Raw genomic sequence first — 26,781 nt, forward strand, 5'->3', positions numbered from 1 at the left:
ATACCAGATCTCATATTTACACACAGCTACACATTGTTTTATAATTCACATTTAAATCAAATATCAAACTCAGTGTAAATCTTCAGTCACTCCCAAATCCTTCATATGTAAAACAGCTATATTCCTTTCTACACATACACTGTAGTAAATATGCAGCAGTTAATTAGTAAATCAGCAGATGCATAAAACAGGCTTCATTTTCAAGCTGTGACGAATGGCAGCCAGAGATAATGAATATGTCTTCAGGGTTAATTTCCTGTAAGTAACCGGTGATTGTGATGTATTTTTAGAACTCACTCCTGCAGTATGGGTCAAATTATTTCTCTTTACAACAAAAGCTTTTGAATGAATAATGATTATGAAAATGTGGAAATAAAACCCTTATACTACAAACTAGACTGTGTCCTGCAAACCCACTATGGAATGATACGACCTTTAGACCACTGAAAGGTTTTATGGTTAAATATAAGTGGCCATTTATTGATAGCTATGACTGAAGAAATTAAACTAATAAAAGGATAATAAATGGAAAGCCATAAGACTTATTTTGTAGGTCCCTGTGGTCTTTATAAGAAATCGTTACCCGTTTATTTGGCAAAGCGGAACAGTGCCATCTAGTGCTGCTGTCAGGAACAAACACTGATGAAAACTAGGAGAAATTTACATTAAACATGTTTCTGTGGCCACAAATTACAGATGCAGAAATAAAATGAAGCGTTTAAGGTCCTAACACCTTTAGACAAATGATTTATTATTACTGCATTAGAATATTTAATCCTAAAAATACTAGAAATATATATTTTACATTACAGATTTCAATGATTTTCCTGACCCAAATACTTTTATTTTAAAATTAACTGATACTTCCAGGTTTTTAAATGAATTGCGTCTGAAGGTAAGATATTAAAGCATGCAAAATCACAATGAAAATAAAATTCAAAAGAAAAAACCAAGCATGACAGGTGTCGAAATTTATTAGGTATAATATTAATTGTTAAATGTATTACCAATTCAAAAGCTGCAAAAAAAAAAAAAAAAAAAAAAAAAAACTGAATCACACCATTATACATTCACTGATATTTCCCCTGATTTTCAAACAAACAATCAGAAAAAAAAAACAGTAAAACAGCATTGTGTAATTCCCCAAGAAAAAGAAAAGAAAAAAAAACAAAAACAGTAGATTCTCCAAGTGCGCAGTTATGCTTCGTTTACAATATGATTCATTCATTATATCTGAAACCCTTGCCCATCCCAGTCCCTGCTAGCCTAAAAGCCATGTACATGTACAAAAGTAAACCACACGATCCGTGAGACTGGAGACAGTATGTCTGAACAGACGTCAGTGCACTGATTCCTCAATTATGATCTAGAGAACATATGAAAAAAGCAAAAATCAAAACCTGACTTCCTCCCTTCTGGATCTATGAGAAGACGAACACAGGTACGTGATAACGTCTTCTTGATTGCCATAAAGGTGCCGCAGAGGCCGAACCTGACGGGTTGCATGATTGCGTGAACATTCGTGGACCTTGAAATGAGAGGGACATAAAGAAACACTCAAACCGAGAAGTAACGTGCTGTACGCCACGTTCAGGCTTGAAAACTATCACAAATGTGCAATTCTAACTCGACAATCACAGTGCAACAGGATCGCAGTTTCAATGCAGACATCAGGCACTAGTTTGCGTGCGATTGCACAAACTCCGGCCGTCAGCTGTCCATGAAAGCCTGACTATTAAAACTAATACGCTGACTACAATATATGATAAAAATCCCAATCTGTCTGTCGCTCTGGACAGAGAACCGTACACGTTAAAAACCTGTTACTAATAAACGAGGAGATAAAACAGCCCTGCACTGCGGGTCAAGTGCAAACAGCAGAGACTCTTTTTGCTAGGCTGGAGGATCTGAGCTGGTGCAGGACGGCCAGAGACGAGGAAGACAGGAAGTAGAATTATTCTACCTGCACATCCTGTGACTCTGACCTGGTACGATATAGAAACTATACAAATATCAAGCTCTTTAAAATGCATTCATAAAGTTCTCCTCTTTGTCCTAAGCGTCTGTTGAGGCATCTACGCACACATTCAGGTGCAGAGCTCCGGGTTCCCACACGTTCTGATCGATCATTTTGCAGAGACTGCAATTTACACTATATAAATATATGAATTTATACCATATGATTTCATTACAGAAATCTTTTGGGGACAGCATGTCGATTGTAGGAATTTCAGGTTTTTCAAGCAAAAAAATGCTGTTACATTAATGCATTTAATAATGCAAGTCAAGTACACACTAAAACCATGAGACTTGTGCACTAGAATCTCTTCCTGACTGTGCCTGTGTGACACCAAATTTAAATCTGTTGTCATGACAACCGCAGTAACATTTGCATAATATGCGCAAGGATACCAGACCGGAGGCACTGCTTGCATGTCAGTAAACAGATTCATCCAGCTGGAAAAGTAGTTACACCTCAGAAATGACAATTAAGACGTTTTAGATCAAATAATAGCAAGATAAAAATGACAAGAATCATCACACTTCAGATTTTAAACGTCAACACTGTTTACGTGCATTGCAACTGCATTACTGAAATGGTGATTTTTGCTACTGAGGGACTATTTATTTTAAATTGATTATAATTTACTTAGGGAAATTATTTTCTGTAAGTATATTTGTAATGAACCGAGACTTTTGCCAGCCTGGAATTCACAATTTTTCCCTGATATCTCCAGGATTTTCCAAGACCGTGGGAACCCTGAGGGCATTACAGGTAGATTAGCGATGTAAAAGCACTTTGACTGTCCTAAAGCATCTCTAAAAGAAAGAAAAAGCAGCAGCGGTGGTGATTTGCTCCAGTAATTAGCTTGGATTTTGGTGAGGAGAACCTGAAGAGTCCTGAGGGGTTACGTCACGCAAAGTGTCTTGAGAACATGAAGACCCTCTCAAAAACAGCCGCTTAGATGCCTGAGCTAATGCAAAAGCCACTCGTGGAAAAGGTTTTGCGAGGTGGACGTGTGTTTTTGCACAAATGTGCATGCCGTGCAGTAGCATCACACATTTTACCTAGAAAAACAAGACATGGTAGGCAGGACTACGCTGATACGAAATGAAAATCTACTAATTAAAAACGTGATTAGGAATTTAAAAGAACCAAAAGAAGGGCTTCATCTGGGGGAAAGACTAAACACAAACAAGAAAACAAACAGATAAAACCAAACAAATACACAAAGAATTGGTCCAATGCCTGCCAAAATTAAGTCGTTTTGTTTCTGAAATCAAATAACTCAACCATACAGCAATACTCAGATATTTTTAAACAAAGTGGTAGTATTCACGGGATCAACCTGCCTGAATCTAAACACAGGTTGAGCGTGAAAGTGTGTCCACCTTGTCGGCAGGTGTGAGTACAGTACTACTGATCACGGTGTCATTCTGCGGTCTGGTGGAGGAGGACGGCGCCACCACTGGCCAGTTTGATGGATGTGGTGATGATGTCTTTCATCAAGTGTTGTCGTGGTTGGATTCTTGAAGTTTAGCCTTATTGTTCATGAGCAGCACTGGTGCCTCGAATCTGACCAGTTTTACGAAGCTACGAGAATGAGAGAAGAAAACAGTGACTGTTAATAACACAGAAAAAGCACTATTTATGCAGCTTTTTCAATGCATGTTTGAACCCAGACGATTCATTCCACCCTTCTGTCCTAACCAGGTATGAAGTGATGAAGTGGCCTATCATGTGACAGTCTCTTTAGTTTCAATGCATTTAGTTGGTTGCTTGGTTTCAAATGGTTGCATTAGTGTGGTCATATACACTACCGGTCAAAAGTTTGGGATCAGAATGATTTTATATGTTTTTTACAGGAGTTTCTTCTGCTCATCAAGGCTGCATTTATTTGATCAAAATACAGGAGAAATTTAATATTGTGAAATATTATGATGTAAAAAAATATATTTTAATATACATTAAAATGTCATTTATTTCTGTGATGTAAAGCTAAATTTTCAGCATCATTACTCCAGTCTTCAGTGTCCCATGATCCTTCAGAAATCATTCTAATATGCTGATTTATTATCAGTGCTGGAAACTGTTAATATTTTTTTGGAACCTGTGATACTTTTTTTTTCAAGATTCTTTGATGAATAACAAGTTAAAAGGAAAAGCATTTATTTAAAATAGATATATTTTCTAACAATTTACACTACAGTTCAAAAGTCTGGGGTCAGTAAATTTTATTTTATTCTTTTTTTGAGAGAAATTCAAACTTTTATTCAGCAAGGAGGTGTGATAGCAAATACTTATATTGGTAGAAAAGATTTATATTTTGAATAAATGCTGTTCTTGTTTAACTTTTTATTCATCAAAGAATCCTGAAAAAAGTATTGCAGTTTCCAAAAAAAATATTTGGCAGCACAACTGTTGCTAACATTGATAATTCTAATAATAAATCAGCATATTATAATTTTTTGGAGCATTTCTAGGTGGTTTCTTACTGACTCAAATCAGAAGAGTGCACCCATCTCTATATAGTTTGTCAGATTTGTTTGTATTATATATGATAATAGTATTATAATCTACAAGGTGTAAGTTGTAAGTCTGATCACTTAGAAACAAGATGCATGATTTGAGGAATTATTCACTGATTATTCACAGATTCATTCATCTGTAGCACAAACAATGTGTGGTGATTTACATACAAAACTTTAATATGTAGGATAAGGGTTTGTTTGAATCAATAACACCAAGTATGACTAACAGAAATAGTTCCTTAGCAAACACCACTAATTAGTTCTGATCTGCCGTGATTGTCACTTCATTGCAGCATTAAGTTTTCATCATGCCTGATTAGGACGCTGTGTGAATTCAAGACACTGCAGGCGTTTTTTTTTAAAACACTCACACGTGTACAAATGCACACTCAAATCAAAGAGAGCAGAAACACACACTCACATGTGCGGAGTACAAACACACTCTGGAAAAATCAACAAACACAAAAAATGGTGATTAGAGACCAAGAACACAGCGCAGAGAAGCAGCAATGGGGCGATGAGGAGAGATGAGAAATGAAGGAGGGAAAAAAAGATTGGGCAGAGACGCTTGGAAAGAGTGGCCGAGGAGAATTTCATCTCTTCCAGATCGTTTTACGGCAGAGCCAAACGCAGAGGGAGGGAGAATAACAAATATAAAGCGGCTGTGCGCCGTTCTGACTCTCAACAGACGCTGAATTTCTCTCTCGAGAAGAAAGTCTATAAAATGAACTTCATAACTGCCTTACAGAGATGCTGCAAAATCAACATAAGATTCAAGAAACTCTGAAAGACGAAAACCGCATGACCACTGCGAAAATAAAGGTGTATTTCACTCAGAAATTAAAGTTTTGTCATCCTTTGTTGTTCCAAACCTGCACAAGTTTCTTTCTTCTGTGTAACACCAAAGAAAGGTTCACAAAGTTCAAGATGCTCATTTGAAAGTATGTAATGGCTGTCAATCTCTCAAAGAGCTCAATATTAGTAGTCTAACAACATGCATAGTCCAACAGTAGTACAACTTGTGCACTATATTACAAGTCATATAAAGTCAAATGTGATGAAGAAACTTATTGCCTGAAACATTTCCTTCCACAACGGCTGTCAAATCTCCTTTGCATTTTCATGTTTGAATATGCAAATATAAATTTAAATAACTAAATAAATAAACAAACAATATTTATTAACTCTAAAAAATGGCTCTTAATTAAATTTGGTTCAACCATGAATTTCTTTTTTTTGACTTCGGTCACACAAAGCTATCTTAATGTTTCAAAAGACTTAAAATACAGCAAATAAATCATATAAACTATTTTTATGATGCTTTTTCACAACTTGATAGCCTGTGGCCTCTGTATGCTTTAACTGTCTGAAAAACAAGTGTGGAGACTCTTCAAAAACATCTCCATGGAAGAAAGTCAGTCATACGGGTTTGGAACGACACGATGGCATTTTTATTTTTGTAGGCACTAACCCTTCAGGACGAGAACAGTGGAAAAGAAAACGATGGCCATTGCAGCTGTTCCTGTAAACATTGCAACCTGCCTCAATTTAGATAGAAGATCGACAACTCGACTGAAGAACGCTGCTTTTGGAAGCTAAAGGCATTGGCCACCAAACTTGCTTTAAACATCAAGAACACCTCAAAAAAAACCCTCTTTTACCTTTCAACTGGAGTCTAAAACCATTAGTACTTGCAGATGAGGCTTTGTCAAGGAACTGCAAACACCTGCTTTCAATTTGTGCCGTTGAGACACTATTTTCCTCTGGCCTGAGCGAACGCTATTGGCCGGTTCAGCCAAGAGTTTGTCTGAAATGACTAACACTTTAACTCTGGTTACATTTCTCCACACGTCAGCTGAGAGGAGAACACCAGAAGAAAAGTTAGTTGTGGTTAGCTGAAGAGATGGGTTAGTAGGTGGCGGCGGATGAAAAGAACGTGAGAAAGAACACGACGAAGTAGCCTCTCCTCCGCCGTAACTTACAGAGTCTCTCCACCTGCCTCGTGTTACTAAAAAGGATTCGGCTACTCTTCGGCTGCCGTCGTGCCTCGTATGGATCCTTTTTGACGCATCTAGAAATAAAACATGCCATTAGGTGCCATCTTACCACTTGCTGACCACCAGCTGCAAGGAAAATGTTATGAAACAAAATAGCCAACAACAGAACATGAAAAGCATATTTGAGTATATCTCAAAAAAAAAAAAAAAAATGAGCATACATATGTACAGTATATATCAGTGGTGTTCTGAAATGAATTTTTCTTCATCAAGCGTTAATTCATGTCCCAGTCACATTTTCTTGGTTAAATAAACATTACTTACACTATCAGAAGAAAAAAATAAAAAACCCTATTTTATATTTTTACATTAAAAATGTAATTATTACCTTAAATTATAGGTATGTCTGCACTACGTTTGTACTTTCTATACTGGAAGCTCGTGACACCAAAACAAATTCCTTATGTGTGTAAACACTTGGCAATAAAGCTCTTTCTGATTCTGATTCAATGTAATCAATATTCTATTTATTAAAGCCAAGTAGTAATCTAATCAAGTTAGTGTTTTTAAGCATTTTACATTTATTCCTAAATAATAACTGAAGGTAGTAATGATTTACACAATATATTTTATTTGTGAAATTATGTTCAGCTATTCTTTTTAATCGTTAACTTTTACCTATTTTTGGAATTTTTCAGATCATCACTCATCAAAGCTTGATAAATACTGGTCACAGACACTTTAAATTTCACCAAGCTGTTTACTTACAAGAAACTCCCACAGAATATGTTTTCAGGTCAGTTTAAGTCTTATTTTGACAGAACAAAGTGGTTATACCTAAGTGTGTGTGTTGTTCACTTTTTTTAAATTAGTCTTCTCTTTAACTCCATCAATGTATTTATTCAGACTGATTCGCAAACGCACATGAAAACAAAAGGAAAATAAGGGATTAATTGCATGAACCAATCAGCCAAAAATAACCAGTCATTTCACGATGGAGGCAGTGTCCACTCTCACGTGATTTCCCCATTCATTCTCAATTACCCCCCACCAAACTCACGGCACACTTTAGGGGTCTGTTAAAACTCAGTGGGCTCAGGGGAGGCGAGAGAGACGCGGACTCCCGCTGTTACTTTACCTGCTGGTGTCGCTGTTGGGATGATGTTTCTTTAGAAGAACGAGTGATTTATACACATTTTAATGCTATATTTGGTAATACTGGAGCCGTTTTATTTTTGTACTACAAATTCTTTTCTCATTCTTTTCTCATCCAATATTTTGAGGATCCCAGCTCTCTCTCTCTCTCTCTCTATATATATATATATATATATATATATATATATATATATATATATATATATATATATATATATATATATATATATATATATATATATATATAGAGAGAGAGAGAGAGAGAGAGAGAGAGAGAGAGAGAGAGAGAGAGAGAGAGCTGGGATTTGAGAAAGACATTTTCTTAATGAAACATCTTAATTTTCACTTCATCTTATAATTGTTCACTATTGCACTGCAAAAAAAAAAGAAAAAAGAAAAGAAAAGAAAAAGAAATATATTGAAAATATATATTTTTTATTAGATGATTTTTTTTTTAAATTTATGTAATAAAGTAATAATCTATTTAAAATATACTTAAGAATTATTATGTTACAATTGAAATTAAATAATTTAAAAACGTTTTCAGTACAACCTTGATATGGACAATTGTACCTTACTGAAAAACTACAAGCTATTGATCATTGGGGAATGCCATATTCTTGGGAAATTTTAATATATATATATATATATATATATATATATTTAGAAATATATATATATATATATATTAAAAAAAAATGGTACAAAAAACAGACTCTCTTTTCTTTATTTCAGGTAGAAATACAATGTATTCATTACCCTTTTCACCCATTTAACACCTGACTTTCAGCAGGGAGGCACTGAATGGGTTAACGTTGACATAATCCTCACTGGAAACATATTCACCATCATTTCCATAAAAGAGGTTTTGAAAAAAATGTACCCTGGAAGATTTCTGTAAAGCACGGCAAAGCCAAAGTAAACTTAATTCGTCAAATATTAGTCCAAATACATACTTTCTGCTTGGCAACTGGATAGTAGCGGTGTAAAAAGCTGTTTGTTTAATATAAAGTTTTTACTACATATACTGTTTGTTTTATTAATGCCAGCCTTTACAACTGAAAGCAATTACCAGATGAATAGGTTAGGAGAAAGATATAACTCGTAACGTGACTGATGGGTTGACGGTTAAGGAATCACTTTATTGGTCTTGGCTAACCATCGCTTAAGAATAAAACTAATAAGCGACTACGCCTTCGGGATTTGGATGAGAATGTACTGATCGATATTTCCCAGGCAGTGAGGAGTTTGTGGTTTTCTTTGGCTGCATGCTGAAAGCGATCACAGACCGTGTCAGAGTTTGGAGAGACTGCGTGCCGTTGGATCGTCATATTTACTGGTTAGAGGAAAGAATCTGGGCCAAATACTATACACTTGAGCTGGGATGCATTCAACAAAAACACACAACTGAAAATAGAGAATATGAGCGTGCTTGCCAACGGTGACCAGCTGGAAAAAACCCAGTATAGCTCAAATCTATAACCCCTTCAATAACGTCCAGAAGCCATATTAAATTCAGAGACTACTAACGTCTACAGTCAAATAATGACCCCTGGTGCTAATATCACAGGTACTAACGTTTTATTCCACATATAAACGCCTACATTATGCTGTAAAATCTGTTCAGATGTTTTCTCAATAGCTCACTGATTTTCTCTGTACATGATATTATGAATACAGTGTTTCTCAAAAGCTCACTGACCCGCTGCTTTTTTTATATTTCAAATGTAGTCTAAATTTAATGACAAGAGACTAAATAAAACTAAAGCTTTCTTAATGATTTATTTAACACAACTTTCTATTGTCTTGTGCTTAGATGCACACAACAGCAATTGCATTCAAATTATTCTCATTTTCAAATGGAAATGAATCATTCAAACTATTTTAGTCTGAATCATTTGGACAACTCACTAGCTATCTTTATATAAAAAAAAGACTTAATCCAGGGTTATTACCATCATCTAAACAAACACACACACACACACACACACACACACACACATATATATATATAAACACACACACTTTTTTTATTTCAGCTAGTTGCCTAAGCAACATTTCTCATTTTCTTTTAGTTTACCTTGTAATCTAAAGTAATAAAATACCTAAATATTAAATAACTGATTTAAAAAACCCTAATCCCCAATTTATAAAATTAAATAATTAAAAAAAACTATGCAGACAAAAAAAAGACTAATACAAAATTACAAAAATTTTAACAAAAATGAAAGGTAAAAACGGAAATTATAAACATTGAATTCAAAATATTATAAAAAAAAAAAAACTATAATAGTATATTAATAATACTAAAACAACACTGTCAGGAACTAAAATCGAATTAATAATTGAATTAAAATTACTCCTAATAATTTGGGCAACTCACTTACTGAATCAGTTGGAATGATAATGACAAATAACATTCACTCACTGAACGTAATGCAATTATTTATAATAAGTAATTATTTTTTTAAATTAACTGTAATTTTATTTAATTGCAATTTTGAGCTAGTTTGAGCAGTTTCTGACACTTAATTCAGCCTAATTATTTAACAAAAATGATAGCAATTCTACTAAAGGCGCAGAAATGACACCTTTGACCTTTAAAAACCATTCATGAATGGACCAAAACAAAACAAAAAAACAGTGGAAAGAACAGCGTTTCATGATCTGTACTGCTGGGAATAAGGAGGTCTGCCAAGGATGGGTGGAAACAAATGCAATTGAGGAAAATAAACATGCTTTAGACCATAATTCTGTGCAAATGTCATTCTCACCTCCTCCAGCTGTCTCTGCGTCTCCTCCTCCATCCTGCGAATGTCCGCCATGGTGAGCTCCACCCAGCTGTCAATCCAACAGAAGAGCTGACGGTGGAAGTTGGTGAAGATTCTCTTCTCTTGCTGCAAACGCAGATGAAAAAACAGTCTGTTACTGTTAAATAAATATCTCAAAACTCATTCAAATTTGAGAGGCATCACTTGAGCTTTGATGATCACTAACATCACAGCCGGCACAACACACCGTGAGATTGTTAATATAATATGATATAATATGCAGTTGTTTGGACCACTTTATGGAACTCCTTATTTTTTTTTTTTGGAGCATGACAGCATTACATGGGTGTGAAAAAGAGCACTTTGGACTAGAGATGCATCGATTGACCGGCCAGCTGATTTTCTGCATGATCATCTGGACTGGTGACCGGTCAGTCTGACTTCTTTCTGATTCCGAGCTGGTCCATTTTGACGTCACAGCCCACTTTTGCATGTAAACAAACACGTTGTCAGTGTGCAATATCTTCACTGTGAGTGAAGACACAAAATTCACAAATTGGTAATATGTGTGGGTCTAAAGTAAACCGCAGGGAATCCACCACAGGGCTCGGTTTATGCTTGTACGAGACAATCATATTTTTTAAAGGGTTAAGTCAGAGAGTATTTTACTTGACCGACTAGACAACTAAACATCAATAACAAAAATAACCGAGGAAGCAATGAAACTTGGCCACCAAAAACTGATTTTGAATTTACACAAAGCACACACAAAGTAACTCATAGAAAATTATAGACACATACTGCGGTAGAAAAACAATGATATTTATAATATATGATATAGGTAAGCAATAGGGGCGTAACGATATTCAAACCAAACCGAAAAACTGTGATACACCACCAACGGAACATACCCAGCCATGATGGTTTTGAAGGAGGGTATTATTAAGGGCAACATGTGCAGAACAAATCTGTCATATAGGCTACATAAAATAAGGAGAACAGCTCTAAAAAAAAATATGCCATGCAGAGTTATATCTTCATGACTAACACAGCCAAACACACTAATACAACCATCACTAGAACAATCAATCTCACATATACATGTATGTGTGTGTGTATATATATATATATATATATATATATATTATATATATATATATTATCTCATTTATATCTCATGTATACATTATCTCATTTAAGATGCATTTGGTCCAGTTACGTTGCAGTGAAGTGCTTCGTCATAGGCGTACTACAGCACGCAGCGTGAGCAGCACAAACAACAATGCAGAATATTAATAACAATGACTGGGACTGTCATATACATAACATTATAATGAGAACTTATAATTAAATCTTATATTTTTAGAGTATAGTTGCCATGTTTCGCTGCAGGATATCAGGCATTGTGCGTAATTCTACACATTCCCGCAGGTTTAGCGATTATAAAGCAGGAAATTCCCACAAACATCAGTGTTTCCCACAGCCTTGCACTCTATTTGTGGCGGCATTCCCCAGCTCTCATATATATATATATATAATGCAAATTAATTTTCTACCAACAGGAGGCAATGTTAGAGCGGGAGCGATAGAGGTTTCCCAGGTGATGGCTGTACAGAATGCAGCGCTCCGCTCACAAACGCTGCTTTATCAGGAATTTTATGCAAGATAAAATGAAAATGATACGAAAATTTTCTGAAGACAGTTGGTTTCCTTATGAAATACAGTGATATAAAAACACCTGTGGCGCTTCTTGATTTTTAAACGTGCAGTGCTCATGTTTATTCAACGAAGTCAAAGCCTTTTGGAAAATATATTTGTGGCGGTCAGTTTTGATATTGTGGCGGCCCATAAATAAATCAATGTATGGGAAACCCTGAACATTTATGCACAGTAGCATGTAGGTTGAATCCAGATAAGTAATTTTAAAACTTTCTGTGTGACGGAATTTCACAAACAGTATGAGTGACTAGGATTGAGTGGTACCGCGTCTTCTCTCACTCTCTGTCCTCAGAATGCACAAATGGCCTCACATCCATAATATCCACGTTGAGTTTGCTTTGCAAGCAAGGCTATTTTAACCCATAAGGCACTCGCGCACTGAGAAATGGTCTTCAATGCGCTTCAAATGTGATGTTTATCATTTTATAACACTTTTTGTGTTATAAAAGGTCATAAAAAGCCTTAAATTTGATTTTAAAAATCCTGCAGATACCCTGTAAATAGAAAATTCCTTTTCTGATATTTGCTGATATTTGTGTTTTGAAAATGATTTTGATTGAGGTTTCAACTCCTATCCAGTTTTCTGTAAGAGGGAAAAAAAGGTATTTTTTTTTTATATATTCTGGCTAGTTAAATTTATCTCTGGCTACTAAAATTTGAAGAGTGCCTGCCCAAAGGGCTACCAGGGATTTTGAAATTTTGCAAGCCCTGAAAATAATTCCAATCAAAGCCACATCAGAACTGTTGTGTGTCTCAGAGCAATGCAGTGGTGTTTTGTTACTAAATGAATCCACATTTTTGAACAAATCGATTCAGTGACCCATTCATAACAACAGTGAGTCACCTGCCTTTTTCTGAATGAATCAGACAATTGAAAGAACCGGTTGAATTAATGAATGACTCAATCATTAAAACAGCCATTTGCTGCCATCTACTGGTGGTTTGGTTTCATATTTAAAAGTATCATTGCATTTTTCCCAACATTTCTTATTTGTATGTAAAAAAAAAAAAATTAAATCTCATAACATTATTTATGCATTTGCAATTTTGTAGTGTAAATGCATTTATGGCACCTTTCAGCTTCATTAAACAGTCTGTGTAAATACATCTAATGCCACTTCAGGTGCTGCTTCTGTGTTTCCTCTGCAGTAGAAAGATGGAGTTTGTTAACACTGATTTCATTTGAATGTTAACAACTCTACAGTATCTTATTATTCTAACTGAATTATTTGATACAATGTAAGAATATGATATGAAAGATGACAAATACATGTAATAAAGTTAAGACAAAATGACATCTGTTTTGTTAAATTTCAGTTAATTATTTCTACCTCTTTCCAGTCACAGAGCACTTTATTTTGGGAGTTCTTTAGGTGAGGAAAAAATCCTGTAAAAGTGCAGTTTGAGGGAAATTGTAATGTTTATTAATTTCTTTTATTATGAAAATAAAATTTTTCACAGAAAAAAAAAAGTAGATTTTTGTATGTATATGCTGTCAATTATAGTTCTTATAGTTAATTATAGTTCTAAAATCTGAATCGGCCAAGAAATTGCAATTGGTGCATCTCTTCTTTGGTCTGCTAAATATCTCTTTTTGTACCCTATATGTGTTTAGAGTGAATAAACGATAGAGTGCTAGCTTGAATGGGCATTGTTTCTTACCTTGTGGATGAAGTTTTCTATTTTGGTTTGAAGGCCCCACCACTTAAACTTGACGGTGACTAGTTTGTACGCACACATACGAGGGGTGTCCGTCTTAGCCAAGAGCTCTTTCTGTTTGGGGAGAAATCACACATTGTCTTTATACAGAACTGAATTAATAGGGAGTAAAAATCTCTGATAAATTAAATTAAATAGAGCCACTCACCTTCCAGTCTGGTCCTAAAGGTCCCCGGCCAGTTTTCTCTGAGTGAAAGATTGCTGGGTCCTCTTCCTGTTTATAGTCCTGAGAGAACGACAATTTGGGTCACTTTTTAACATAGTCATGACATCACCATACCATAGTTGCATTCTACTTCATTTTAACCCTTTACATGACAAAATCACCATACACTATTCAGCTTTGCCATCAAAGGAATAAATTATTTTTTAAATATATTCAAATAGAAACTTATTTATATAGTAATAATATTTCACAATACTGTAAAAAAATAAACGCAGCCTTAGGTAGAAGTGACAAAAACTATTTTATTAATAAGCTTTGCCAAACTTTTGACCGGGTAGTAGTCAAAGGCATGTAAAGAGAATCCCTCAAGAGTCAGATAATTATTTTTTAAATATATGATCACTCAAGAGTCAAATTTGAAACTTACAAATTATATATAAAATGGGGTCGCAGTAATAGGGTGGCGATATTTCACAATACTGTTTTTACTGTATTTTTATTATTTAAATAAACGCAGCCTTAGGTAGAAGTGACTTCTTCTGGCAAAACTACAAAGCAGCGTTTTATGATCCCTCAAGAGTCAGATTTGTAGTTTTTTTTTTTTTTTTTTTAGCATGTAAAAGAATCCCTCAAGAGTCAGATTTGTAGTTTTTTTTTTTTTTTTTTTAAATAAGTGCCAAATGATCACTCAAGAGTCACTAAATTTGTAGTTAGGTTACAAATAAAATAATAAAAATGGGGTCGGTAAACGGAAAGATTTTTTTAATGTAATTTTTTCTATATAATAAATCATCATGATCACTCAGAGGGATGCTCGATTTGGGAATTCCCACCATTTGGGTCTTTTTTCCACCTCATACTAGTGCAGACACTCGCACACTACCTTTTATTCTCTCAAACCTCGGCACTGACTACCGTAAACATATGGGAATAAGGATTAACCTCAACCAGGACTGATCCACTTAACTAATTAAAGATATGAAGCATAAAAGCATTGGGGCCTGAGAAGAGCAGTCACTTCAGCGCCCCTCCACAGTGAGCGGGTCAGCAGGAGATGAAGAGGAGAAGATAACCAACACACTCCTGCTAGTCAGCACACAAGTCAAACGGACGCAGCTGTATTTATGCATTTGGCACCGTGCCAGAATAAGGTCACATGGAAACGCATTTGGATTTATTCAAAGCAGCTGATGTTTGGCGCAGTGTATGCGTCTGCTAGTACACGGCACCGGCAGCTAGTTTGTTTGATCTTGAAGCTTGAGATTTTAGCAGCGATGTCTACGGCTTCAAACAGACCAGATTGTTCAGTAAATTTTGCCGCTTACACCAGGATCAGGTCTCCCCGTAGTAGATAAGAGATAAGAAGAAGCCTTCTTGATAAACTAGTGAACCTCGAGTAATGCAGGTTAGAAGGGCAATGGTCCACACGCTCTAGTCACGTCACCCTAATCCAGTCTTACATAACACGCCGGCTAAAAGCTGAATCACAAGTCACACACTAGCCAGCCTAAACAGCATGCCGGATAAGGATTAGCATGTCCCAAATCACTGCACACCGGAAACAGTGTGCTAAAAGTGCTGTTTCTCGTGGATTTTTAATGTGGATGTCTTTAGGCTAATATTGCTTCTAAATTTTTGTGCTACAGGAGAGGAATTTGTGACATTGTGATTTATTTGTAAGAACCTAATCAATACTGTAATTATTTGGATACGCTAATGCTTACAAGCAAACACACACAACAAAGGGGTTTGTTAAGACAATTTTATGACATGATAATATGTCTAAATAGTAAAAGCATTTCTGTTCAAAAGTTTGGGGTCAGCAAGATTACAGTAAAATGTAATTTATTCCTGTGATAAAAGCTGAATTTTCAGCATCATTACTCCAGTCTTCAGTGTCACATGATCTTCAGAAATCATTCTAATATGCTGATTTGCTGCTCGAGAAACATTTCTGATTCTTATCAATATTGAAAACAGTTGTGCTGCTTCATATTTTTTTTTTGAAACTGGTACATTTTATTTTTCAGCATTATTTGACAAAAAGCTCAAAAGAACAGCATTTATTTGAAATATAAATCTACTGTACCATGAATGTCTTTACTGTCACTTCAATTGACAATGAATACTTAATCTCTTTCAAAAACAACAAAAATCATACCGACCTCAAACTTTTTGTGCAGAGAATACTACATAAAACACAATATTAAACTAAGTGGATAAATCAGATTTTGCAAGTTTAAGATTATCTGCATCAGCCGATAAGCGTTTATGCATGAGCGATTAACAGAAGCACAAAGGCTGAACATAAAAGAGCCTCAAATAATTCCAATGGACCCATTTAGTCATTTTGCTGTTGATTTTTCCAAAAGGGCCTTACAAATGAGGAACATCACATGCAACTAGCCTACACCATAACCTCTAATGCAAAAAACAGCTTAAAACATTTGCTGCTGAGGGCAGGGCTATGCAAATTAGTTGCAACTGGTTGGATATCGATAGCCCATATTTGAGTGCCAGCTGACCACAGGAAGACCAGCAGGGATGGACTGTGAGCTTTATATTCAAAGTGGGTATTGCTACTAAAAGGCACAAAGAATGTGTGCAAATAAGATCAGAGCATTTCTAGACTGATGTAAAGTGAACTCACTCCAGGTTCGACCTGAGACCGATCGGCTATATCGATATGCACAACCTCCACTGTCTTCCATGTGGTGGGATCCAGATCATGTACCTGGTATTGGGCACAAACAAACACAAAAATCAGCCTGAGCATGAGATTACACATGCATTCAAACTATCGAATAACAAAGAAACGTCTCACTCACATTCTCTAAAGAGCCTGTGTCAGGTTTGTGCCATGTTTCAATTTTAATCATGAAGTCATCTTTCATGTATTCGTTCTGAGGAGAAGATACAGTGATGTTTAAATTCATGAAATGCGGTTTTATCACAAACAGCAGCAAGAGTTCACTTTAAACTGTGGTTTAACAGCGCATGCAATGCAGTCCAGCAACTTCAGAGCAATTCAAACTGCATATTTTTAAATTCCTAGAAAACAGGAAGTAAAAAGGCTGTACTCCAATTTCTTCGTAAACTGGCATTATGACTGGTGTGCTAAACTAAAATAAATACACATACAGGGGTCCCAAAACATATTTAGGCACTTGAAGGAATAGTGCAGCCAAAAATGAATACTTGCTGAAAATTTACTCACCCTCAAGACATCCAAGATGTGAGTTTTTTTGTTCATGGGAACAGATTTGGAGAAATGTAGCATTGCATCACTTGCTTGCTAATGGATGCTCTGCAGTGAATGGGTGCCGTCAGAATGAGAGTCCAAACAGCTGATAAAAACATCACAATAATCCACAAGTAATCCACACCACTCCAGTCCATCAGTTAACATCTTGTGAAGTGAAAAGCTGAAGAAACAAATCCATCAATATATTTTAACTTTAAACCATTACTTCTGAACAAAATACGAGTCCATAATTCATGATTACGCTTCCTCCAGTGAAAAAGTCCATCTCCTGTTGTTCTCTCACATCAAAATCCACCAACATATTTGTTTAGAGCTGTTTTACACTGTTTTCGCTTGTAGACAGCGCTTGAGCTGTGCATATTTCTCTTCTGACTCAGACAACTTTTTTCACATGAGGAAATGTTCCTATGGATTATAGACTCATTTTTCAGCCAGAACCTTTGGTTTGAAGTTAAAAACATCCTGATGGATTTGTTTCTTACAAACATGCAGCTTTGCACTTCACAAGACATTATTTGATGGACTGGAGTGGTGTGGATTACTTGTGGATTATTGTGATGTTTTTATCAGCTGTTTGGACTCTCATTCTGACGTCACCCATTCACTGCAGAGGATCCATTGGTGAGCAAGTGATGCAATGATACATTTCTCTAAATCTGTCCTGATGCACAAACAAGCTCATCTCCATCTTGGATGGCCTGAGTGTGAATACATTTTTAGCTAATTTTATTTTTTGGCACTTTAAGTCACACTTGAATGAATGTTATCGCATACGATGACATAATTTATCAAACAGAAAGAAAACACGTGCACTGTACAATCAATTTTTTTGGCAAAAACAAGTTTGAAACTAAACAATAAAGACATGCAGACACAGACAGTCATTCAAACACTCAAAATTGCATCTGAATACTTTTTAAGGTCACTGTGTCAATTCATACCCTTAGAATCAATTAAATGTTTGACTCGATTAAAAACAACTTTTCCATTGATTTAAACTGGAGGCAGTTCATAGTAAATGACCATGCACTGCAGTTTAGTGTACAGTCATAAAAATAGCTAGTTTTCATACTTACAGTCACAACTGATGAGAATGGAGCAGCATGCAAAAATAAAAGAAGAAAAATAATCAGGTGAAATAATAAACCATTCATATTTCCACTGTCAAAACAGACCAATACAAATGAGGCCCGAAACATACTCTGAGTAAATGAATGCAAACCGTTATAGCTACAAAATATGTCAGAGGTCAACTCATAACGCAATTCAAGTACGCACTGCGTTCTTAGTGTATCATACTCTACAGGTCTCTTTCAGTCATTTATTAAAAAAAAAAACATGTTTATGGCAAGCTACCAAAAAAACCACACAGTTTAGCTCGGTATGCTTTGGTTGAGTATTCATGTCTGCGTTTGCATACTTCCCGAGTATGTTTCCAGCCTATTTCTTTACCAAACAGCACATGTGAGAACTTGTGTGAAACAACCAAAAAACACTGTAAACGCATGACATCTGTGCCAATATGTAACTCATTACATATTGTTTTATGCAATAAAAATATGATAGTGATGGATCGTGTGGTATAACAGATGAAAAGGTTTCCACTCACTCGTGCGACAGTATGGATAAGCATTCCAGGCCTTTTCGTGGAAAACTAATGCCCCCTCTGGTGCAATCATTTTCACAAAGCCCGGCACTTTACTAAATTAATGCAAAACACAAGAGCAATGAAGAAAAGCCGGGGTAATTATTTACAGCTTTGCATTAAGTTGAATGGTTTATCATCTGATAATGTGCTGCAAAAAACTTGAGATGTGTCACATGTGGCATTACTAAACCCTAGGTGGTGTTAGTATCAATAATTAAAAAACATTTCAGCAATTACAGAAAATTACTAACTTGACAATACTATTAAAGTCTGGTGAACTCATCTCGGCGTACAGAATAAAACTAAGCTGTTGACTCTTCTTTACCTCTTTAAGTGGTAGATTTTGTGTGTGTATTGCCCCTTCTCGCCCTCCTTCTCATATGGCTCGTTCTTCAGCACTTCAATGCCTTCTCCACCACCAGTCTCATTTTTACTGGCCTCAGCCACCGAGAAAAGCTGCCCGACTTGATACTGCAATGGCAGAGAGCAGAGAAAAAGGTGAGGTTTGATAGATCAGATGATATAGATCAGGGGTGCTCAAACTCGGTCCTGGAGGGCCGGTGTCCTGCAGAGATTAGATCCAACCCCAATTAGACACACCTGAATCAGCTAATCAAGCTCTTACTAGGCATACTAGAAACCTCCAGGCAGGTGTGTTGAGGCACGTTGGAGCTAAACTCTGCAGGACATCGGCCCTCCAGGACCGAGTCTGGGCACCCCTGAAAGCATAACCACACATAAAACCAAATCAAAGGTGACTATTAACCTCTCTATGAAACCTATGAATACCTTATGAAATTAAAAACTGAAGTTTAGTCCAGGACTATTATAGGTAACTAAAATTATATATATAAAAATTTTTTTATTTTAGTATCACTGAAATACTTTTTTTATATATAGTTGTATTTAATATTCTGAATCAGTTTTTGTGTATATTTGCTGTTTTCATTTTACTTACTATTTTTGTTGTGTTTGTCATTTTAAGTACTTTCTGGGGTTTTTTTTATGTCTTACAGTATAGTTTTTCCTTGACATTTTATTTCAGTTGTATTGGTATATCAATTCAAACTAAATTAAAATGAGAAATACTGCCTTGACAACTAGCTGAAATAAAAAGTTTATTTTATATAATTCTTTTTTTAAAGTAATGAAAATATTTTAACTATTTGTTTTAATTTTAGCTTCAGGTTTAGTTGACTATAATAACCCTGGTAATGTAAAATAAGATAAACATCAACTTAAAATAAAGCATAAAAAGCTTATTTTATTTCAGATAGATGTTAAATGAACATCTTGTTTTTATTTACTTTAACTTGATGTATTAGACACACTATAGAAACTGCACATGCATGAATACACAAACCCTACAGACTTCATGGAGGAAACGCACTCAGATAGATTCTGTGGAATTTAACAGCTCTCATATAATTAAAATATGTTGCTTCCAGCAGTTCCAGATATGAAGACAAAGCTTTGCTTTGTGTAACTAATTGATGCCTTAGAGGGACATTATAGCAAAACCAGTTTTACAAAGGTAAACAGGGAACTGATGTAGATATATGCATGAATAGTTAAGCGAGGCTTAACTAGCGAGACCAAAAAAAAAAAAAAAAATTTAAAAATAAAATAAAATAGATGTACTAATTAATAAAAACTATATAGCAGGGTTATTATATTTAACCAAAATTAAAGCTGAAACTGAAATTAAAACCTAGGGATGTAACGATTCATGTAAGGATGTTACTACACAGAGCCATTGTTAACTGACAAGCTGTGCAAATAAACGCTGATAATGAACGTGGGTTTGCGCAGCTTGTCAGTTAACAACGGCTCTGTGTAGTAACAGCTGCTCTATGTGAAAACACGCACCTGATGGAATTTACCGCTGATTAGAGAACCGGCTTTACTGACGAGATGCGAATTCATTATTGTCCGATATTTATCATGCACCCCTACTTATATATATATATATATATATATATATATACTATGATGCCATTACATGCATGCACTTTAGGCAGCTCGTTAGATTATAGAATGCAGCCCAATAGTGTGTTTTTCTGAAAGAGGATCCTTGTATCCTATACATATGAACTGAATATCTGCAACTCAGATCACCTAAAAACAGTCTGCTTGACAGCTGTCAGGCTGCAAAAGGACTTCACAAAAGTAGTCTGACTGTATGGTATGAATCAATGGCACCCTAGATGCAAAATATCAAACAATGCCAATCAAGCAAGCATCAAGGTTGCTTCTTTCAAAAGAGCACAAGACTCAAACGTTCCCCGAGGGCGAGCGTGTTTGCATGTATGACATGCTTTATCTTGTCCTTGTTGCTCTGATCAAATCCTCAATGTGCCAGAGGAGTTCAAAACGCTGGGGTTTTATGTGACTGTTTTGATGTTGAACTCTAGAGAAAAATCAGATGGAGCTGATGCTGCTACTGATGTTGCTAATGGAACTAATAACACATCAGCGTTATTAAACCACACGAAATGTGGGTCTCCGCTGGTTTTCAAGGTCAAAGTGATGCTGCACATTTACAGTCCATTTTTAACTTATTAGGACTTGGGGGGTAAAGGCTGATTTATACTTTTGCCTCAAAACTACGCTGTAGGTTGTGCGTAGTACGTGCAGGCTGCAGGTCTGTGGGTTACACAAGCAACTAGCGGTTTGCATGTGTACTGCACGTCAACACGGACAACGATGCAGAACTATAAATGAAAACCAACCCACATCCTACGCCGTATTTCTGACACAGAAGTATAAATCAGCCTTTAGTATAAAAAAATGTACTTACCTCTTCCACCGAGCATGGCAAGACCACACGGCTGAAAGAAAAGAAAAGAACAACAATTAATTAAAAATGAGAAAAGAAAATGAATACGCATTTTACACACAAAGCATTAAAAATAATACACTCTGACTCCACCACTGATATATTAACATACTCTATTTTAGTGGCTGATTCTTTCAGTGACTAATGCTAAAATCTGTGGACAACAACAACATATTACTCAAACTAATTTCAAATTTGCTCACATAATTTTTGTTACCATTATGAATATTTTTAAATATTTATTATTTATTTATAAAATAAACATTTTACTACATAAAAAATATACATAAATTTTTATATATAAATATGTTTGTGTGTATGCGTGTGAATGCGTGCTTATATATTTTATAATATGAATAAAATCTATTGACTGCAAATGAGAATTTTACACACACACATACATATATACACATATACATATACATATACATAATATATACATGTATAAATAAACACATACATTTTAATATAACTATAGGCTATATAAAAAATGTCTGACAGAGAGCTCCCTTTCTTAATAGTCTGATGCTGATAATTTCAAAGTGTGTAATATATCATGTGATTAATCTGCCTGACTGATTTACAAAAGTCTATCAATAAAGTGATAAACCAGTTTTTACTGACCGACGCTGATCCCAATATTCAGATACATTTACATAATGACACATAATATGGGTTGCCTAAAGCAAATCTGATTTCCTGTGAGCCATCAGCAACACATAAATAAAGGGTCACATAAATAAAGGGGATTTGCTTATAAAATTAAAACATGGAAGAAATATTGTGTGATTTATTTCTTCAAAAAATAAAGATTTATTAATTTTTTCAACAGTAGCAGTATCACATACATTCTACTAAATAATAGTAATATTTCTAGCACAATGCCTTTATGTAAAAATGAACTTTTATTTTGACGGGTTGCCGTGAATACCTTTAAATTGACAGTGGTTTTACTCAAATGAAACGGTAAAATGCTTGTGAAGTGACTCAGAACAGTTTGGTGATGTTGTTTATGTATTTATGTCCTCATTGAGACGGCAGATGCTGAAATTATGCACAGAACATGCAGGATCATTAAATTTAGTAAACAAAACTGCACGTCTCTGCCATTCATTCATTCATTCACACAGAGACGCACATGCAAGTTTCATATTTCAACCAACTTTTGCGGCTTAACATATACAGATACTGGTCCATATGGAGATTTGATTTGATTAATTTATGCTAACTTAGCGCTGTATATTCCGTGACTGTCCATATTAAAATGTAAGTTTCATTTTCATGACTGGATTTTGAGATTCCGTCTGCGTTTTCTGCTTCGCGGAAATCATAGCGCTGTATGCGTCAAGAACCGGGTTGACCGGGTACTCGGTACCACCTGTACTTAAAGAAACCTGGTACCGTGACATTTTCATTTATTTAGTACCGAAGTACCGGGTCTTTTGACAACACTATTTCATACACATTATACATAACTTTTCTTGTATATAAACAACATTCCCTGCTCATCTTGAGAGCTTGATTTGACACATGAACATTAAATAACGTGTAAAAGTTGCACAAGAAGAAACATCAGTCTCTGCTCTTTGCTCAACAACATCCTTCGATCATCCATTACAGGTCAATCCCTGCTATATGAGCCAATCCTACAAATAATTAAATAATCATTTTACATAAACAATACAGATTTCATTCATATAAGCAGCCTTCTTAAAAAAAAAAAAAAAAAAAAAAAACCTGAACTAGTTTCTATATTACTCAACACCTCCTCAATAGGAAACTCCCCTGTAAACCACAAGAGGATGAAATTCTCTCCTATCCGCTGAGTGACTCAGAAATCAGAGGTCTTGCAACAGACTGAGTTTTTCTAGTATTTTTCCGAATTTAAACCAAGCGACCAAAACTCATGCAAACCTGTTGCATTGCTGCTCAATGTGACTAGGGCTGCTCACATTTGCATTCTCTTACAGGGAGGATACTCTGAGTCTGAACCTTCAGAGAAGGTTAAAAGGTGCCGGACTTCATAATGCGGCACATTGTAACATAATCTTGATCCGATCTCTCAGATTAAAGGCTATACAGCAACTGTTTTCAGGCATGTCATGTCCTGTGCTACAAATGAGAACCTAATTAAAATGGTCCCTAGGTCCCTAGAGAAAAGAAAGATAAAACCTGGAAGGAAACAAGAACAGGTTGGAAATGAATGACTGCGGGCGCTTATAAACCGGAGTCACGTGTCAAATTGAAAAAGTACTATTTTGGACGCATCAAAGAATGTCTAAAACAGAAAATGCCTAAAAATAACCACGAGTAAATATAATTAGATTAAGTGGTTAACAAGGCGAACCAAACGTGTTGTCAAGCCATAGGCTAAATTTATAGACCAACCCGCTGCTATTAACGTTTAAAAGCATGAACTTTGGGTCTCTGTGTGTTCATTTAAATGCTAAACTAAATTAGTCTGGTTATAAAACGTTGATAGTATTTCTTAGGTTAAAGGGGTTTTGCGGTCATTAATACAAAACACCGGTTGACTCAAAAGTTTGTGAACGGTGAAGGGGTTTTTGCGGTTATTAATACAAACGTGACATTAAAAAAAAACGGCACTAAAAAGCGAGTTTTTAATACAACGTGACATTTTGTGATAATAAATCCGCTAACGTCAAAGTCAGACACTTTCTGTCAGTATAAACTGGTATAAATAAACGACTATTTCGTTATTTGCAGTCTGAGGGAACTGTCAGATTTGGTGCCGTTTAATCTTGACGGCTAATAACAGCTAGTAGCATTGCTACATGCTAGCGCGGCTAAAGCTGGGCCTCATTCGCGAGCCGGGAGCGAGTCCACCTCCGCGCGTCCACGTTTCACTCTCCAAAAGTTGTCAAGAACCAGCAGATACGCATTTACTATAAAACGTCTGGCTGAAAAGTTGGGAAGAATAGGACTTGTACTTACTATTCCTTGATGAGCACCATCTTCTCTACACCGGTTACGGCTGCGCGCGGGCCTGCCGACGTCACGGCTAATGTCTCAAGCCACGTGATCCCGCCCAATACAGCTTCAGAAAGGATTCTTCTTCTTCTTCTTCCTAGTTTTGTGGCGAGTTGCAATCTCTGGCGCTGCGTGCTCAGCTCCTCCATCCTCCACACTGAACCCTAGACTCCAAACCGAAACAGAACATCTTTTATATTATATTCTTTTATCTAGTCCTGTGCAATATAAAAAAAAAATTAAATAAAATCCTATATCCTGTTTTATCACTATTAAATTCATATCCCAATAAATATCCCACATCCTTATTCTTCTTACATTTATCTTTTAGTTCCTTCCTATCCTCACTTTACTTTATACATTCATGTATTACATGCTCAATCGTTTCTTTCTCACCACAAAATTCACATAAGCCTTTAACATGTACACCAATTAAAAACAATGAACCATTCAGCCCTGAATGACCCAGTCTTAATCTAGCTAGTATCCCCTCTTCCTTCCTATTACAATTATTTTAGTATCTACCTGCTTTTTTATTTTATATAAATGTCTTCCCTTATAATCTAAATCCCACACTAACATCAATCCCAACTTAACATTTCCCCTCAACCTAAACTAAAACTCAAACCAATTTAAAATTTATATAAATTCATTTTTAGCCAGTTTATATATATATATATATATATATATATATATATATATATATATATATATATATATCAGTTGATCACTTATTTCATTCCCAAAAAGCATTTTTAGCCAGTTGATCACTTATTTCATTCCCAACTACCCCCATATGAGCTGGAACCCAACAAAATCCTATTGAAATTCCTTTCCTTTGAATTTGCCATGTTAACATTAAAATTTCATTCATTAAATCATCTCTAGATGACTGTTGGCTGGATAATGAAGTTAAGACAGAAGCAGAGTCTGAGCACAGCTCTGTCTCGTGTCACTTCCTCTACCCACGTAAGTCCCACTATAATAGCGACCATTTCAACAGAATATATTGATAATTCAGATGATGATCTTTTACTTATGAATATATCCAAGTCAGGGATATATATTCCTGCTCCTGTCATCTCCTTATCTGGATCTTCGGACCCATTTGTGTCTTCCAGATATATCCCTATATACATTACATTTAAGTATTCTCATTTCCTCCCATTCTTTTCTCTTTTCCAAAATCTCCAGATCAATTTTTGCTTCAGGTATTATCCATATGGGCCCTTCACTCCATACTGGAGAAATACTGCATACTATATCAAATATCTGGTATTTTTTTGCTAACTGGTTTATATCCCACCCTAATCCTCTTCCGTTTTTACTCGCATACTCCCATTAGTCTTTTGGAACATCTTTAGCAATATTGTCTCCAGCATAACTTTTAATAGATGCCCAATATGCCAATGACAATTTCACTCTGCGCAAATTCAGTAGCAAATCATTAGATTCAACGATTAAAGCATTTAACGGTGTTGATTTGACTACTCCTAAACACATTCTAAGTGCTCTGTATTGTATTCTATCTAGCTTCTTTAGCAATGTCTCTGACGTCGCACCATATATCATGCAGCCATAATCAAATACAGATCTAATCAAAGCTTGATACACTTTCATCATTGAAGATTTTTCTGCTCCCCATTCTTTACCAGCTATTGCCCTTATAACATTTAAAGTTTTCCTACACTTTTTCTCGACTTCTTCTAAATGTTTTTTCCAAGTGTACCTGCAATCCAGCCAGATACCTAAATATATGAATTCTTTCACTTGTTCTAGTGGTTTGCCATATATTGGTAATACAATATCTCAGAAAGGATTTACAGAATCATAAACCATTAAGCTTTTGAAAAAAAAAAAATTGTATGTGCGATTTTATTAATGTAATTGATCTTATCTTTACAAAAAGTACTGTACCATAAGTATGGTATCAAGTGCCACTTTAGAATAATAATAAAGTCAAAAACTACAAAATAAC

General features: G+C 35.5%; 1 protein-coding gene across 2 annotated transcripts; it reads right to left on the bottom strand.

The window, feature by feature from the left end:
* Nucleotides 1–956: 956 nt before the first annotated feature.
* On the bottom strand, nt 957–24,960 carry LOC109072773 (phosphatidylinositol transfer protein beta isoform-like). Of its 2 annotated transcripts, XM_042765598.1 has the most exons (12): nt 24,768–24,960; nt 21,774–21,804; nt 19,299–19,444; nt 18,935–19,026; nt 18,402–18,409; nt 16,889–16,963; nt 16,711–16,794; nt 14,043–14,120; nt 13,838–13,948; nt 10,460–10,582; nt 6,516–6,604; nt 957–3,595 (listed from the first exon to the last, which is right to left on the bottom strand). In XM_042765598.1, the coding sequence occupies exons 1-11, from the start codon at nt 24,950–24,952 to the stop codon at nt 6,557–6,559; spliced, it is 981 nt and encodes a 326-aa protein (XP_042621532.1). In that variant the 5' UTR covers nt 24,953–24,960; the 3' UTR covers nt 957–3,595; nt 6,516–6,556. The 2 variants fall into 2 exon arrangements, with proteins under 2 accessions (XP_042621532.1, XP_042621531.1); XM_042765597.1 differs by lacking the exon at nt 6,516–6,604.
* Nucleotides 24,961–26,781: the final 1,821 nt, after the last annotated feature.

The sequence above is a fragment of the Cyprinus carpio genome, chromosome A10 (assembly GCF_018340385.1).
Source record: "Cyprinus carpio isolate SPL01 chromosome A10, ASM1834038v1, whole genome shotgun sequence".
Lineage (NCBI taxonomy): Eukaryota > Metazoa > Chordata > Actinopteri > Cypriniformes > Cyprinidae > Cyprinus > Cyprinus carpio.